The sequence below is a fragment of the Trichosurus vulpecula genome, chromosome 9 (assembly GCF_011100635.1).
Source record: "Trichosurus vulpecula isolate mTriVul1 chromosome 9, mTriVul1.pri, whole genome shotgun sequence".
Lineage (NCBI taxonomy): Eukaryota > Metazoa > Chordata > Mammalia > Diprotodontia > Phalangeridae > Trichosurus > Trichosurus vulpecula.
Genome location: NC_050581.1, coordinates 8,094,180 through 8,109,557, shown reverse-complemented (window position 1 = coordinate 8,109,557; position 15,378 = coordinate 8,094,180). Strand labels below are relative to the sequence as shown.

The 15,378-nt window shown below is 40.9% G+C and overlaps 1 protein-coding gene across 1 annotated transcript in view; it reads right to left on the bottom strand.

Annotated features, from left to right (window-relative positions):
• Positions 1–14,846, bottom strand: part of ELP1 (elongator acetyltransferase complex subunit 1) — a 68,240-nt gene extending 53,394 nt beyond the window's left edge. Inside the window, exons 1-6 of the mRNA XM_036738143.1 lie at positions 14,477–14,846; positions 10,844–11,006; positions 7,663–7,815; positions 5,454–5,535; positions 4,441–4,521; positions 3,656–3,741 (exon numbers count right to left, since the gene is read on the bottom strand). Coding sequence (XP_036594038.1) covers positions 3,656–3,741; positions 4,441–4,521; positions 5,454–5,535; positions 7,663–7,815; positions 10,844–10,993 — 552 coding nt within the window. The 5' untranslated portion in view covers positions 10,994–11,006; positions 14,477–14,846. The remainder of the gene's footprint in view (positions 1–3,655; positions 3,742–4,440; positions 4,522–5,453; positions 5,536–7,662; positions 7,816–10,843; positions 11,007–14,476) is intronic.
• Positions 14,847–15,378: the final 532 nt, after the last annotated feature.

The window sequence follows — 15,378 nt, the reverse complement described above, 5'->3', positions numbered from 1 at the left end:
CCACTTCTTCCAAAGACAGCAAGCAATCTGATATAGGTTATACATGTACAATCACGTTAAACATATTTTCACATTAGTCATGTGAAAAAATCAGAACAAAAGGGAAAAAACACAAGAAAAAAACAACAAGTGCAAATAGTCTGCTTCCATTTGCATTCAGACTCCATAATTCTTTCTCTGGATGTGGCTAGCATTTTCTATCGTGAGCCTTTTGGAACTGTCTGTGATTATTGTATTGCTGAGAAGAGCTTAGTCTATCATAGCTAATTAACAAACAATACTGCTGTTGCTTTTGCTGTGTACAATGTTCTCCTGGTCCTATTCACATCACGAAGCATCAGTTCATGTAACTTTTTCCAAGTTTTCCTGAAATCTGCCTGCTCATCTTTTTTTTTCTTCTTCTTTTTTTAGCATTTTCTTTTTATTTTTCCCCAGTTTCATGTAAAAACAATTCTCAACATTCATTTTTAAAACTTTGAGTTCCAAATTCTCTCTCTTCCTCTCTCCCCACCCTCCCTCACTGCAAGCAGTTCAACGTCATACATGTGTAGTCATGCAAAATATATCCATAATAGTTATGTTATAAAAGAAAACAGACCAAAGAAACTCAAAAAAAAAAAGTATGCTTTAATCGGTATTGAGACACCATTAGTTCTTTATCTGGGGATGGCCAGCATTTTTCATCATATGTCCTTCAGAGTTGTCATGGATCGTTGTATTGCTGAGAATAGCTCAGTCTATCATAGTCTATCATAGTTAATCATCACACAATGTTCTCTTGTCGTGTACAACATTTTCCTGGTTCTGCTCACTTCACAAAGCATCTGTTTGTGTAAGTCTTTCCAGGTTTTCCTGAAATCCGCCTGCTCATCATTTTTTTCCTTCTTTAAGTGTTTTTTCCCAGTTACAAGTAAAAACAATTTTTAACATTCGTTTTTAAAACTCTTAGTTCCGAATTCTCTCCCTTCTTCCCTCCACAACTCCCCCTCACCAAGAAGGCAAGCAGTTCGATATAGGTTATACATGTGCAATCATGCAAAACATATCCATAATAGTCATGTTGTGAAAGAAAACACAGACAACCCCCTGTCCCCCCAAAAGTATGCTTCAATCTGCATTCAGGCACCATCGGTTCTTTCTCTGGGGACATGAAGCAGTTTTCATCCTAAGTCCTCAGAGTCATCCTGGATCACTGTGTTTGTGTTGCTGGGTCTAGCTAAGTATTCACAGCTGATCACCTTACAACATTGCTGTTACTTTGTACCCAGTACATTTCACTGTGCATCAGCCCATGCAAGGCTTTCCAGGTTTTTCTGAGAGCATCTTGCCCATCATTTCTTACAGTACAATAGTATTCCATCATAATCATATACCACAACTTTTTCAGTCATTCCCCAAATGATGGGCATCCCCTCAATTTCTAATTACAAAAAGACCTGCTATAAATATTTTTGTAAATGTGGGTCCTTTTCCCTTTTTTATGTTTTCTTTGGAATACAGACCTAGAAGGGGTACTGCTGAATCAGGATCAAAGGGTATGCACAGTTTGGTGGCCCTATGGATATAATTCCAAATTGCTCTTCCAAATGACTGGATCAGCCCACAACTCCACCAACAATGCATTAGTGTTCCAATTTTCCCACATCTTCTCCAACATTTATCAATCTTTTTTCTGTCACAATACCCAATCTGATAGGTGTGATGTATACTTAAGAGTTGTTTTAATTTGCATTTCTCTATAATCAACAGTGTTTTAGAGCAATTTTTTTCATATCATTACAAACAGCTTTAACTTCTTCCTCTGAAAACTACCTGTTCATATCCTTTGACCATTTATCAACTGGAGAATGACTTGTATTCTTATAAATTTGACTCAATTCTCTATTTTAGAAATGAGGCCTTATGGCTGTATAAATTATTTCCCAGCTTTCTGCTTTCCTTCTAATCTTGGTCGCATCAGTTTTGTTTGCGCAAAAACTTCTTAACATCATCAAAATTATCCATTTTGTATTTCATAATGTTCTCTATCTCTTGTTTGGTCATAAATTCTTCCCTTCTCCATAGATCTGACAGGTAAACTATTTCTTGCTCTCCTAATTTGCCTATGTTACTATCTCTTAAGTCTAAATAATGTATACATGTTGACTTTATCTTGGCATAGGGTGTTAGATGTTGATCTTTGCCTAGTTTCTGCCATACTATTTTCCATTCATCCCAGCAGTTTTTGTTAAATAGTGAGTTCTTACCCCGTAAGCTGGAGTCTTTGGATTTATCAAACAGTAGATTGTTAGTCATTTACTAATGTGTCTTATGTACCTAACCTATTCCACTGATCCACCACTCTATTTCTTAGCCAGTACCAAATAGTTCTGATGATTGCCACTTTATAATATAGTTTTAGATGTGGTATGGCTAGGCCACGGAAGTAGATTATTTCTAGGAATATTTTTCTATCTCCTTCCTGCCCTTCAATATTATCTTAATGACTGATGGACCAAGTTGTTATTCACAACATGAAGTTATTACAAATAGGATTTCAGAACTTTGCTCTTAGACCATCATCTTTTTTTCCTCCCACTGGAACCCTAGACTCTGACCTGGTTTCATCCTCTCTGGTGACAAGTAAGCTTTCACATTATCTTGCAGAAACCCAGGTTTCCAGCAGCTGCAGGCACTGCACCCCTTCCAGTGCCCCTTTATATATTGTCTTCCCCCATTAGAACGTTAAGTGCCTTGAAATCAGGGACTGTTTTGCTTGCTTGTATTTGTAAAACCAGTTTTTAGAATGGTGTTTAGTACATAGTTAAAATAAATATTTGGTTTCTTTTAATATGCAAGTTACAATTCTCAGTTTTTTAATCTTGGCATTCAGCTCAAAGTCAAACAATCCAAGAAAGGTCACAAAAGCTGAGAGACGCTAATATATTCAGAAGCGTCAACAGAGACTGAGAGAACTTTAGACAGCAACTGGAAATCATCTAGTAAAACTTCCTCATTCTGTAGAGAAGCCAACTGAGGCCCCCAAAGGTGAAATGACTTGTCCAAGGTCACACAGTGGGCTGGTAGCAGAGCCAATGCCAGAAACCAAGTCTCTTGACTCTCAGTCCACAGCTCTTTTCCCTTCACTATGTTTTTAACAGCGAACACTTTATAGGCTTTGGAGTAAGCTAATCTTAATACAAATTCTTAACAGGAAGAGGAATATTCCTTGTCAGCAAACTTTATACAAGTGAGACTGAGTAGTATTTAAGTTCAAGATGCCAAGGAGATGCCTGTTACACACAACATAGATAGAAATATCCTATTAAAATTCTGATCCTTAAAAAGGTTAAACCTCAGTTATCTAGGGAAAACTTAACATGACAACACTCATTGTCTCAGGGGTTCCAACAGGTCCAGAGAACTGAAGCTTTATTATACTACATAAAGACCAAATAATTGACCATCATTAGCTGGATACCTGGGATTTTCATAAAATATTTCTATTTTTGATTAAACATATCTGTTACCACTATATACTTACCACTCCCAGGAATTCACTCTTTTGGGTCTGACCAGTACACTTAAATTAAAGAAATGACTTAGAAATCACCTTTGCATGTTCCTAACTATCCCCTATGTAATTGAGAGATGTTATCACACAGAAAGGCATTACCATTTGCTTGCGATGTGCCGCTTGTTTGCCTTCTGATCCATGGAACTGAGTCTCCTTTTTACCCCATCCAACAGTGATAAATTTGCCTACAGATTAAATTTGAAAACATGAAAGATAAAACAATTAAGCTAAATAAATTACAACAAGAACCTCCATTATTTCCTATCTAAGCTACTAATCAGCAATTACTTGAGCTTTTAGAGTTTTCATTTAACTGACCCAAAGTAATTCATCTGAAATACCTAGTTTCTTAATATGCATACCTATTACTATGAAGAATTTAAAGAAGTACTTTCTATTTCTATTTTAGAGATTCATTTAACAATTTTCATGGTAAGGTATGTCAGTAATCTTATCTCGTGCCACATGTGAGCATTTTAAAAAATTATATATCCATGAAAAAAGCAAATTACTGGAAAAGATAAAAATGAAATTGACTATTTCCAAGCCTTCAACTCACCAGCTGCCATTCAATTTTCCTGATTTTTTTTTAAACTTTAATTCAATTTTATTTTCAGTTCCAAATTCTCCCCCTCCCTTGGGTTTCTGCCCAAGAGACCAACTCTTGAGCCTTCTCCTGGGTGAGGGTAAATGAGGAGATGAGTTTCCAAAGAGGGACTCTGTCTCCAAGTCATTCACTAATGTCTGTTCACACATGTTCAGTCATCAATTTGATATTCATGCACCATGCAGTCATTTGCTTCTAATGAATCATCATTAGTGCCCAACTTTAAAAATTAAAGGCATTAGATCAAATAGCATTTCAAAGTTAGACTTTTACTCACTTTCTCCAAAATCATCTTGATGGATTTGCCTTTCAATGATTGGTTCAAAGTCTTTGGTCATCAAAATTAAGGTCTGCTGGCCTGTAAGGAAAAGAAAAAACAAATGGTTTGCTTACCAAGTTTTTGCTATTCCCTAAAGACAATATTTATTCCCCAAGGAAAATGTTTAGTAATCAAAAGGATATGGAACAAGATCTGTGATTTCACACTGAAACAGCTTCTAAGTGAAGAGATCCCTCTACTAAGAGAGGTTAACTGGTATTTTTAGAGGTGACCAGCATGTGTCTGAGGTGAGACCAAAAGCCAGTTCTGTGGTTTCGAGGCTGGCTCTCTATCCACTGTACTAAGCTTCCTTCCTCAGCACTCCTCCTTTCATTCATTAGCTTGTCAGCGTTAGTGCTCATACGTTCACTCGGGTGCACACAGGGGCCCTTATCCCTGTAATTCCATCAGGAATCACAATTCTGTTCCATGAATACTGATGACTGCTATTCATCAAAGAATCCTTGGGAAACTGGTAGCCCATTATTAAAAGTTATCTGTTTACAGACACAGTTACATAGGGGATACAGACAGACATGAAAAGGAAAAATAAAACATTTTTAAAAATCTGTGGATAAGGGTACCTTTCACCTAGCATCTCAAAATTCATAGATCTGAAATACTAGACTAGGCATACAGGATTAAGCCTTGAACTGTTAAGAATAAACAGCATCTTGAGATTTATCAATGATAACTTTCCTAGAGAAATACGCTGCACTGTCACCCACTTAAATATTTTATGACCTTGCTTTTCCTTTCCACACACTCAGAAAATAAGGTTTTAGCAGCACACTGTGCTAGAAGCTCCAAGGACACAAACAAGATTCCCTCTAGACTATGATACTATGTAACTTTTCCCCCAAAGTCTTCCTTCTGACATATTTTTTTTAAAGAAACAAGTCGAAGATACAACAGACTAAGTTACAATACTTTATGAGAGGGTCAGTGTAGGTAAACTATGACAACTCGACCTGTAACAAGAAGAACAAGCTCCTGGTCTGGACTCCAACTCATGACAGACAAACCACTGGCAACATTCCCAACACACTCCAGCTGAAACACACAGGGGAAAAGAAAAGTGAAATGCTGATGTTCAGATGACCAATTGGGTGCTTATTTAAGTTTCCTAGCCTTGAATCAAAATAGTAATAACAAAAAAACCTAAAAAACCCTTAAGCATCACACCCAATTTTTTAAAATAAAGAAATAAATAATACAAGCTGTCCAAGATGGCTCCAATCAATGTTTCTGAGCTGATTCCAAAAGCTCTCCATTCCAGGCCTACTTCCTGTATTTTGTACACAGTATTGCTCCTCCTGCCACCATGCTTTTGTGGAAGTTGTCCCTCATTCCTGGGATGTTCCGTTTCTCATTTCAGCCTCTTGAAATCTCTAGATCCCTACAAGATTTTGCTCAGGTAAGACCTCCTACACAAGGCTTTCCCTAATTCCATCCCACCCACAATTGTTTGGGATCTTTCCCAACACTAATATTATTTTGTATTTATTTAAATACATGTTAGTTCCTCACTCTCTCCCTTCCCCACCTCCCCCCGCAAGAATATAAGTTCCTTGAAGACAAGGACTCTTTTATTTTTTTCTCTGTATTCTTAGCACAAATGTCTGACGGGCCCCTAATAAAATGTTTATTGGAATGAATTAAACAAAATTTGAAATCCAATACACTTTTGACCATAAAATAATCTGGAAGATTTATAATGGACAATTTATATAGCTGATATAAAAGACAGAAAGACAAGACAGCAAAAAGGATTAGGGAAGCCAGGTCACCAATCTGAAAACACTGTTAGTAAAAAAAAAAAGGGGGGGGGAAGGGGAATCTATATATCTAAAAAAAATAAAGTTTACTATATCAACAATCTAATAGAGGAAGATGAAGTGACTTTAAGAAGCTACCTTTACCCCATTAGTTTTTTTTTAATTTATTTTTTATTTTCATTTTACAACAATCAGTTCTACAAGTTTTTGAGTTCCAAATATTCTCTCCCTCCCTCTCCCCCAAGACAGCATGTAATCTGATATAGGTTCAACATATACCTTCACATTGAATTTGTTTATGTAACAGTCCAGTTGTAAGAAGAATTATAACCAATGGAATGGATCATGAGAAAGAAGAGGCAAAACCAAAATTCAAAAGGAGAAAAAAAAAAAAAAGAGAGCAAATAGTTTGCCTCAATCTGCATTCAGACTCCATAATTCTTTCTCTGGATGTAGACAGCTCTCTCCATCATGAGTCTTTTGGAGCTGTCTTTGAACCTTGCATTGATGACAAGAGCACCCCATTAGTCTTAATACTTTGTAGCACTGATGCATTCATGACAAAAAAAAAAAGTAAGTTGCATTACATATTTGAAAGAAATGAGTAAGTTCAGACCTAAAAAACAATTGCAACTTAGGATAACATTTTCTGGAAATGGTCAACCCACATACAAGCACACAAGGCATAGCTCTTGTCAATACCATAATAATTATATTTGTAAAGTTCAATGATTTGTCAATAGAGGACAATATAAATTCTCTGTATGGTTTCAGCCAAAGAATACCCTCCAAATCAAGAGTGGAGAACCTGTGGCATTGAGGCCACAAGTGGCCCTCTAAGTCCTCAAGTGCAGCCCTTTGATTGAATCCAAACTTCACAGAACAAATCCCCTTAATAAAAAGAGCTGTTCTGTAAAACTTGGACTCAAAGGTCAAAAGGTCACACCCAGGGGCGGCTAGGTGGCACAATGGGTAGAGCACCGGCCCTGGAGTCAGGAGGACCTGAGTTCAAATCCGACCTTAGACACTTGGCACACTTTACTAGCTGTGTGACTTTGGGCAAGTCACTTAGCCCCAATTGCCCTGCCTTCCCCGCCTCAAAAAAAAAAAATTTAAAAACAAAACAAAACAAAACAACAACTACTAAGCAAAAGGCCACACCCAAGGGCCTAGAAAGTGACATGTGGCCTCAAAGCCACAGGTTCCCCACCCCTGCGTCTAAACACTGCCAGGGCCAAGACTGCAACTCTATTAAGTGTAAGGCCACAATATAGAATACAGTGACATTTAACTTCTAAAAAATATACTCCCAAGAACACTGTAACTGATTCAAATCAAGATCTTAAACACAGGACACATAAGGCAACTTTTCAGGGAATCTGCAGATATTTATTCCTTTTACCTGGCTAGTGGTGAGATTACAGAGTAGAACATCTCCTGCAGCTGTAGCCACACACACAGACTCCTGATCCAGCAGGTCCTGGACACCCACAATGCAGCCACTGCCATCTTCTGGCAGATAGCCCTCTGACACCAAGGGAATCTCACAGGTTACCTTTCAGTCAAAGAAAAAGAAACACAAATGAGAAAAGCAAGGCTCTCAAAACAGCACAGAGCACTCAAATCACACAATAATGCTTAATGGCTTTCACAAGTACAGAAGTTTCATGAAAGGCCTTCAACTAGGGAAAATTCAAAGCTCTGCTAAGGAAAAGATCATACAAGTAAAGCGTCACTGCGATCTTAGAGGAATGGCAGGCTAATGGTAATAAGCTCTGTCTTCAAATTGTGTAAAAACTGAAAGGGTACAAAGACTAAATGCTCACTTCCCAAAAGGCAGAAAGTAAGAGGATGGGAAGGGAGAACCCAGTTAAAAAGATTCCCACTATTTCAAAGCAATCTTGTTTGTTCTAGGCTGAAATTGCATTGAGCACTCAGGTGTGTTCAGTGAGTTCAAGTCAACAGGTCCAGGCAAATTACATCCCAGGGTAATAAAATAATAAACTACGATAAACAGGAGAGGTGTTACAGAACTGAAGGTGGGCAAATGTCCTGCTTATTTGAAGAGGAAAAGTAGATAATTTAATTTGTAGAATAGTGATCCTCACTTAAATTCCAGGCAAAATTCTAGGTGATTGTTGTGTCCATCAATATCGACCTCATTCTCTTTGGAGAGCGTTAGTAAACTGAAAGATCCCCACCCCCCCCAAAAAAGATCCAACTGATGTTACAGGTAGAGCAAATACGAACTTCAGCAAGAGTGTGCACAAGATAGCTAACACTATCCTTGAAGAAAAAAACAGGGACGTGTTGTAAACGATAATACCTGAGTGTACTTAGAACTAAGTGAACGCCAAACTGTCCCCAAAGGGTAGTGACTAACGGATCTCTGTAAACCCGAGGAGAGGACCGTAGAGGAGTGGAATAAAGTTCTACTGTAGCTTTTCTCTTTCAAATTTTCACCAGTGACTTGTAGGGAGGCATAGATAACTTGTACGTGTGTAAAATCAGCAGTTGGCATAAAACCTGGAGGGATAACTAATATAGTATATGATACGAGAATAAGCTTAATTTAATTTACAAAAAAGATAGGAATGAATATAAAATCCTGCCACTTAGACCTAAAGTGGGAAACAAAGTAACAGCAAATACTGTAAGATGATCAGCTGTGAGTGACTTAGCTATTCTCGGCAATACAATGATCCAAGACAACTCTGAAGGACTTAGGATGAAAAATGCTATCCATCCCCAGAGAAAGAACTGATGGTGTCTGAACACAGACTGAAGTATACTTTATTTTTTTACTTTCTTCATTTTTGTTGGGGTTTTTTTTGATCTATGTTTTCTTTCACAACATGACTATTACGGATATGTTTTCCATGACTACACATATACATAACCTATGTGGAATTGCTTGCCTTCTCAAGGAAGGGGAGGTGGAGAGGGAGGAAGGGAAAGAATTCGAAACTCAAAGTTTTAAAAACATATGTTAAAAATTGTTTTTCCATGTAACTGGGGAAAGTTTAATACTAAATAAATACCAAAAAAAAATTAACTGCATAGTACAGAATAGAAGTAATATAGCTAGGGAAGAGTTTACGTGAAAAGGATCTTGGGATGTTAGTAGACTCTGAACTCAATTTAAGTATGATATGGCAGATACAAAGAAAGTGAGTGCCCTACTGTATTGTTGTCCTGAGCACATCTAGAATATATCTGGATAAATGAAAAGCATTTCAGTTTCAGGAATGAATAAGCTAGAACATGTCCAGAAGAATGGGACCAGAATGGTGAAAGGACTCTAACCCATGCCACAAGAGGGACTGGTTAAAGGAGCTGAGTATGTTTAACCAAAAATGGAAAATGGGAACCCTTAAGACAGAGTTGGTAACTGTCTTTGTATGTGAAGCGTTGTCAAATGGAAGACTTGTTCCACTTTATTCAAGATGATAGATCTAGTAATAACCACGGAAGCTGTAGAAATGATTTTAACTAGATATAAGGGGGAAAAAAATCTTAATAAATTGGTCCTGTCCAAAAGCAAAATGAACTTCCTGACAAGACGTACTACATAGCTCCTGAGGTCCCTTCCAACTCAGAAATACTAAGAGTCTGATTTTAACTGTTCAAAAATTATAAACACCAGTGCTTCCATAGTTGTTTATAAGAGTGGTATGGGAATCTGAAAGAAGAAAAAAATGGGTTCCAGTAGTTCCTTTCAGTTTGTATTTTCTTTTTTAGATATCACTGTCACTTCCCAATTAATTTTCTTCCCTTGGAACAAATACATATAGTCAAGAAATGCAAATCAACACATTGGCCAGATGTAAAAGTACATGCCTCATATCATGACTATGTCTACCACTTCTCTTCCATGAGGTAAGAGGCATGTTTCACCATCAGTCCTCAAATCTAGTAGTTTCTGAAACAATTTTGGGACCCATAAGCCCTCACAAAGCAAAATCCAAATTTATATATTAATTTAACAAGGTATATGCCATTCCACTCAACAACTGAAGCAAGTAGTTATCTCTAATATGCACCTATAACATCAATAAACAAAAAGGTTGATGTCTCCTTTCCCCCCATTCAAGTCCCTATGGGATGTGGAACAAAAGAAGAACATAACTACTCAAAACATGTTAAGAGTGTGTACCATAAACGAGTATTCATTCAGTGGAAATGGAATAGTGATCTCTCCCTCCCTCCATCTCTCTCACCTTCTCTCTCCTCTCTCTCCCCTCTCTGACCTCTCTCTCTCTCATACACACATGCGCGTGCGCGGACGCGGACACCCACACACACACACACATATATATAAAAACATATATACGTATATTTCCTCAATCTTAGGCCAAACTTCTGCCAACTACCCTACAGAGAAACGAAATAGATTATGACTTGAAATAACTATGCCTTTTATGACACACGTAAATCAGTAGGGATTTCTCATTAAAGGGAGAATGAAAAACCATACAATTAAAATGATGCCATTAAAACCTGGAGAAAGAACTGGAGAAAGTTCAGAAGAACTGGAAAAAGGCTATGATGACATGACATAAAATTCTCCCACAGTGACTCACTTCTCTTGCAACAGCATCCACTTCTATAAGTCCATATCCTGAGCCAATGAGCAGTGTGCCCTGATCAGTCCGGAGAGAAAAGCACTGAGGTTTCCCAACAGTCTGAATATCCTTGAATTCCAAGGTCCGAAGTAACTTTAGGTTGCGCATGGTGAATGAACAACTGTTGGGAGAAATAAAGTTTCAAACTTAAGCAGCATTCAATTAAAAAAGGAAAATGAAAAGCTTAAGTCACAATAAGTGTTTCATATTCATGAGTAAATGAGCATCGGGAAAAAGGATAAGAAAATAAAATCGGGCAACAGATACATACATATACATACACACACACACACACATTTTCACACGTGATCTCTCCCTCCTCCCACCCCTATATCATATGGAGGCATATAGCAGATAGTCAGGAACTGAAATCTATTTCTGACTTTGCCATTTAAAAACCAGCAAATCTTTGAATTTCATATTTCTTCAGCACTGAAAAAATCCTAGATATTTCAAATATTAAAAACATGAAGACACTCAAAACATTTTATCTATGGATTATTAAAGTAAAAATAAATTAATATAATCTTATATTATCAAATGAGTGATAAAAGATATACTCTTCTATAAAAGAAAATAAAACTGTATGACCTTGGGCAAGTCACCTAATTTCTCTGGAAAAGGAAGGAGTTCCAAGGTAATCTCCAGATAAAATCTTAAATTCTCAAATGAATATACAAACAAATTATGCTTAACAAGAAGCTTCATAAAATTATTACTCTGAAAAATGTCTTAGGAGTTCAATGACCTCATAAAAAATTGCTTAAAATAATTACATCTCCCCAATAAGCATTTTTCCCCCAATTCAATCCTAGGAAAAAGTTACAAAAGACTGACCAGGAGATAGAAGCCTTTTGAACTGATAAAAGCTGACCTTTACGATATCAAATTTAAAACTTAAAAAAAAATTAAACATAGTAAATATTCTGTGCAGATCACTTTAAGATTTGGAGAGAGACAGAGTAACAGCAAATTCTAATTTTATGTCAGAAGTGAACAGTGAGCACTAGAATCCCAATAGTTTTAAGATTTCAAAACATTTAACCTCATCTGTTCTTTGGAAACGTGCAACTGATTTACTTCTTACATGCATCCAAAACCTAAAGATTATTCCAAACTCTTCCTCTTTCCTGAAGCTTCCAACCTCATCCCCATTCTCCATGTTTACTGCAAATGACAGCTTCCTACTTCACTGAGAAAATTCAGAGCCGTCTGACAAGAGCTTCTTCATATACCTTTTCCTCACCCCTCCATGTTCTTGGAACTTCTCAGCATTTCCAACCAAAAAAGAAGACCAATAATCTTTCTGCCTGTACCCTTCATCCTATCTCCTCCCTGCTACTCTAGAACATTTGATGGGCTTGTCTTCACTGGTTCCTTCTGAGACATTTACTAGCTGTGTGACCCTGGATAAGTCATCTGACTCCTATTGGCCTCAGTATGCTCTTCTATAAAATGGAGACAATAGCATCTACCTCCCAGGGTTGTTGTGGCCATCCAATGAGAGGACAATTGTAAAGTGCTTAGCATAGTCCCTAGCACATAGTAGGCTACCATCATCATCAGCCTACGTACACTTAGGTCTCTCCAAGCCTTTAAAAAGTTTCTCTAACACTTGTACTCTACACCAGAAAACTGATCCATCTTCCATCCCTCTCACTGCCAAACTTCTTAAAAATAAAAACAAAAAATCCCCAAGCACCGTCTATCCACATCTACTTCCTCGCTACTCATTTCTTCATTAATGCCTTGCCCATCACAGCTTGCTCCATGGTCACAAACAGCTTATTAATGGCCAAATCCAAAGTCCTTTCTTTGGTCCTCATTCACCTCTCTATAACATTTCACACATGACTCTCTCCTTCTAGAGCAGGGGTGGACATATCTAGCAGTTTGGTAAAGTCTATAGACCTCTTCAGAATAGCATTTTTAAATTTATTAAAAACACATAGGATTACAAAGTAAACCAGTAATATTGAAGTTCATGGACCCTAGAGGTTAAGAATCCTTCTTAAAGGCTGTAGAGCAAGCACATCATAGAGACCCAGCATCAGGAAGAACCCTGCCTCTGATGGGTGACTCACTGTGGGATCCCTGACATGGCACACAAACTCTCTGATGGGTGACTCACTGTGGGATCCCTGACATGGCACACAAACTCTCTGAAACTGTTTCCTTGCCTACAACACAGGGATAGCTACAGTATCTACCGCTCACGGCTCCCTGAGACAAAACAGACCTTCCAGGCTACCTCATCCAGCCCAAGGGGTGCTGGGTCTCCATTTGACTTTCCCCCACCTGACTCTTCTGACCCTCGGATGCACCGACAAAGCAGACAGAAGAAAGGGGATACTTGTTCACTCAACGCACTTGATGGGACTAATGCCTCCTAAATGTTCACCTCCCGCTCCATCTTCCTTCCTGAGCTCCAGGTCTAGCACTAGCCCAGACCCTGACGCGGGGCGAACGCTTAACAAATGCTTACTGACCGAGACTGACTTTGGGAGTGGGCAAGGACACTCAAGTTGGGGGAGTTGAAGCAACTGGCCCAAGGTCAGAGAGGGAGTGAACGTCAGACGCGGGATGTGACTCCGGGGGCAGGACGCTCTATGCCGCACACCGCCTCCTCCCTCCCTCTTCCCAACAATCTCCTTCCCCCTCCCGCCACTCATTCACCTCTCTACTTTGGCCTTTCCCCCAATTCTCCTAGTTCAAATGCTCTCCATCCTTTAAGGTCCAGCCCAAGTGTGACCTCCTCCACGAAGCCCTCCTTAATCAATCAATAAATTTTAAGTGCCTACTATGTGCTAAACTCTGGGGATACAAAAAGAGGCAAAAGACAGTCCCTGTCCTCAAGGAGCTTACAATCTACCGGGGAGACAAGATGTAAATACATTTTATGCAAAGCAAGCTATATACGTGATAAACAGGAAACAAGGGAAGGCACTGAAATACACAGGCGTTGGGGAGGGTTCTCGTAGATGATGAGGTTTTAGTGGAGACTTAAGGGATGCCAGGGGGTGAGCACGGACACTAACCCATGGGCATGAGCACCCTTTTCCTTCCCTGAACGTCTACACCGTCCTTCGTCCTTCTCCCGTGCCCACTCCGCCTGGTATTGGTGGCTCGATTAAATGTCTCCTCTCTCCTATAGACGGTCCACTCCTCGAAGGTCGGGAGCCCGTCCCAGCCCGCCCGGCGCGTCTCCCTCCCTGACCACACGTCACGCCCAGCATCCACGAAGCCGGAACGCGCGAATCAATGAATGGAGCGACCCCTTCTTCCGCCTCCTTCCGGGGTGTCGCTACAGAGACAGAGTCTGTAGACAGCTAGGCGTCCAGGAGGAGGCGGAACACAAGAACCATTTAACAGCTATTCCGGGGCGCATAGGTCGTGAAGCCCGAGGTGAAACCCCGAGAAGCCAGACGCCTCCTGTAACGGGCACGCGCGAAGACGCTCCCGCGGGGTGGGGGCGCAGCGCGCACGCGCCCTGCGCGGGTGCCTCCGCGCCCATGCCCGCTGGTTCTCTCTCACAAGTGGAGCCCAAATGGCCAGAACCCCGCCATCCCAAATAACTGTGCGTGTATTTACCTGCGGCTGCTCTCTCTCTGAAGGGAGTCCGGCAGGGTCCGCAGCCACGCAACCCCCTTTCCTCCGCGCGCACGCTCTCCCAGCACTACGGCACACCTAGGCGAGCCGCGAACCTCAAATGCGCAGGCGCCGGCGCTCGCGGCCCCGACCTCGCTCCAGGCCGCGCGTGCGCGCCCCCGTGCCCCCGCTCCGGCCTTTTCCCGGTTTCCGGCTGACAATCTCGCGCCCTAGTTCGGCGGTGTTTCAGGGGCCAGCGAGGGGCTTGCCGGGAGAGACCGTGGCTAGGGCCCGATGCCGCGGCGGAGGGCAGCAAGATCCAGGAGCTAACCCCACTCGAGCGTGGCCACGGCGGAGTACACGTGACAACAACACAGCCTCGTGACGGCGGCCCAGACACGTGACGACTTCAAGAGAAAGGGCGGGGCGTTGGAATGAGGTGTGAGCTGCGAGGGGGGCGAGCGTGCTGTGGTTGCTCCCCACGTCCTGACCCAGACTGCAGAGCTATCTGCTCCGTCTGGCACGGAGGTTCCTAGGATGGGGGCGGGGAGGACAGGCACCAGAAGGGTGGGGCCCCTTCCTCCGTCTCCCGCTTCCGAACTTGGGCGGGCTCCGAAGTTTGCTGCACCCCCCGCATCCAATCCGGGAGCCACGCTGAGGAGGAGTTTCCATCTTCCGTGAGGGGCTCAGCGGACCTTTTCTGTTCCCCGTTCCCGAACCTCCGAGGTCCGTGCCTTGTTAGTCTCCCCAGAGCCGTGATCGTAAGCGCCCAGTAGGGTTTCCCTGGTTGCAGTAGTCCGTCCCCGCCTTGTCTCTCACCACCCGACTCCCCACCCAGTCCATCACTCGCTCCCCCGCTCAGCACGAGGGTCAGTCGTGTCCGACTCTGCGTGATCCTGATGTGG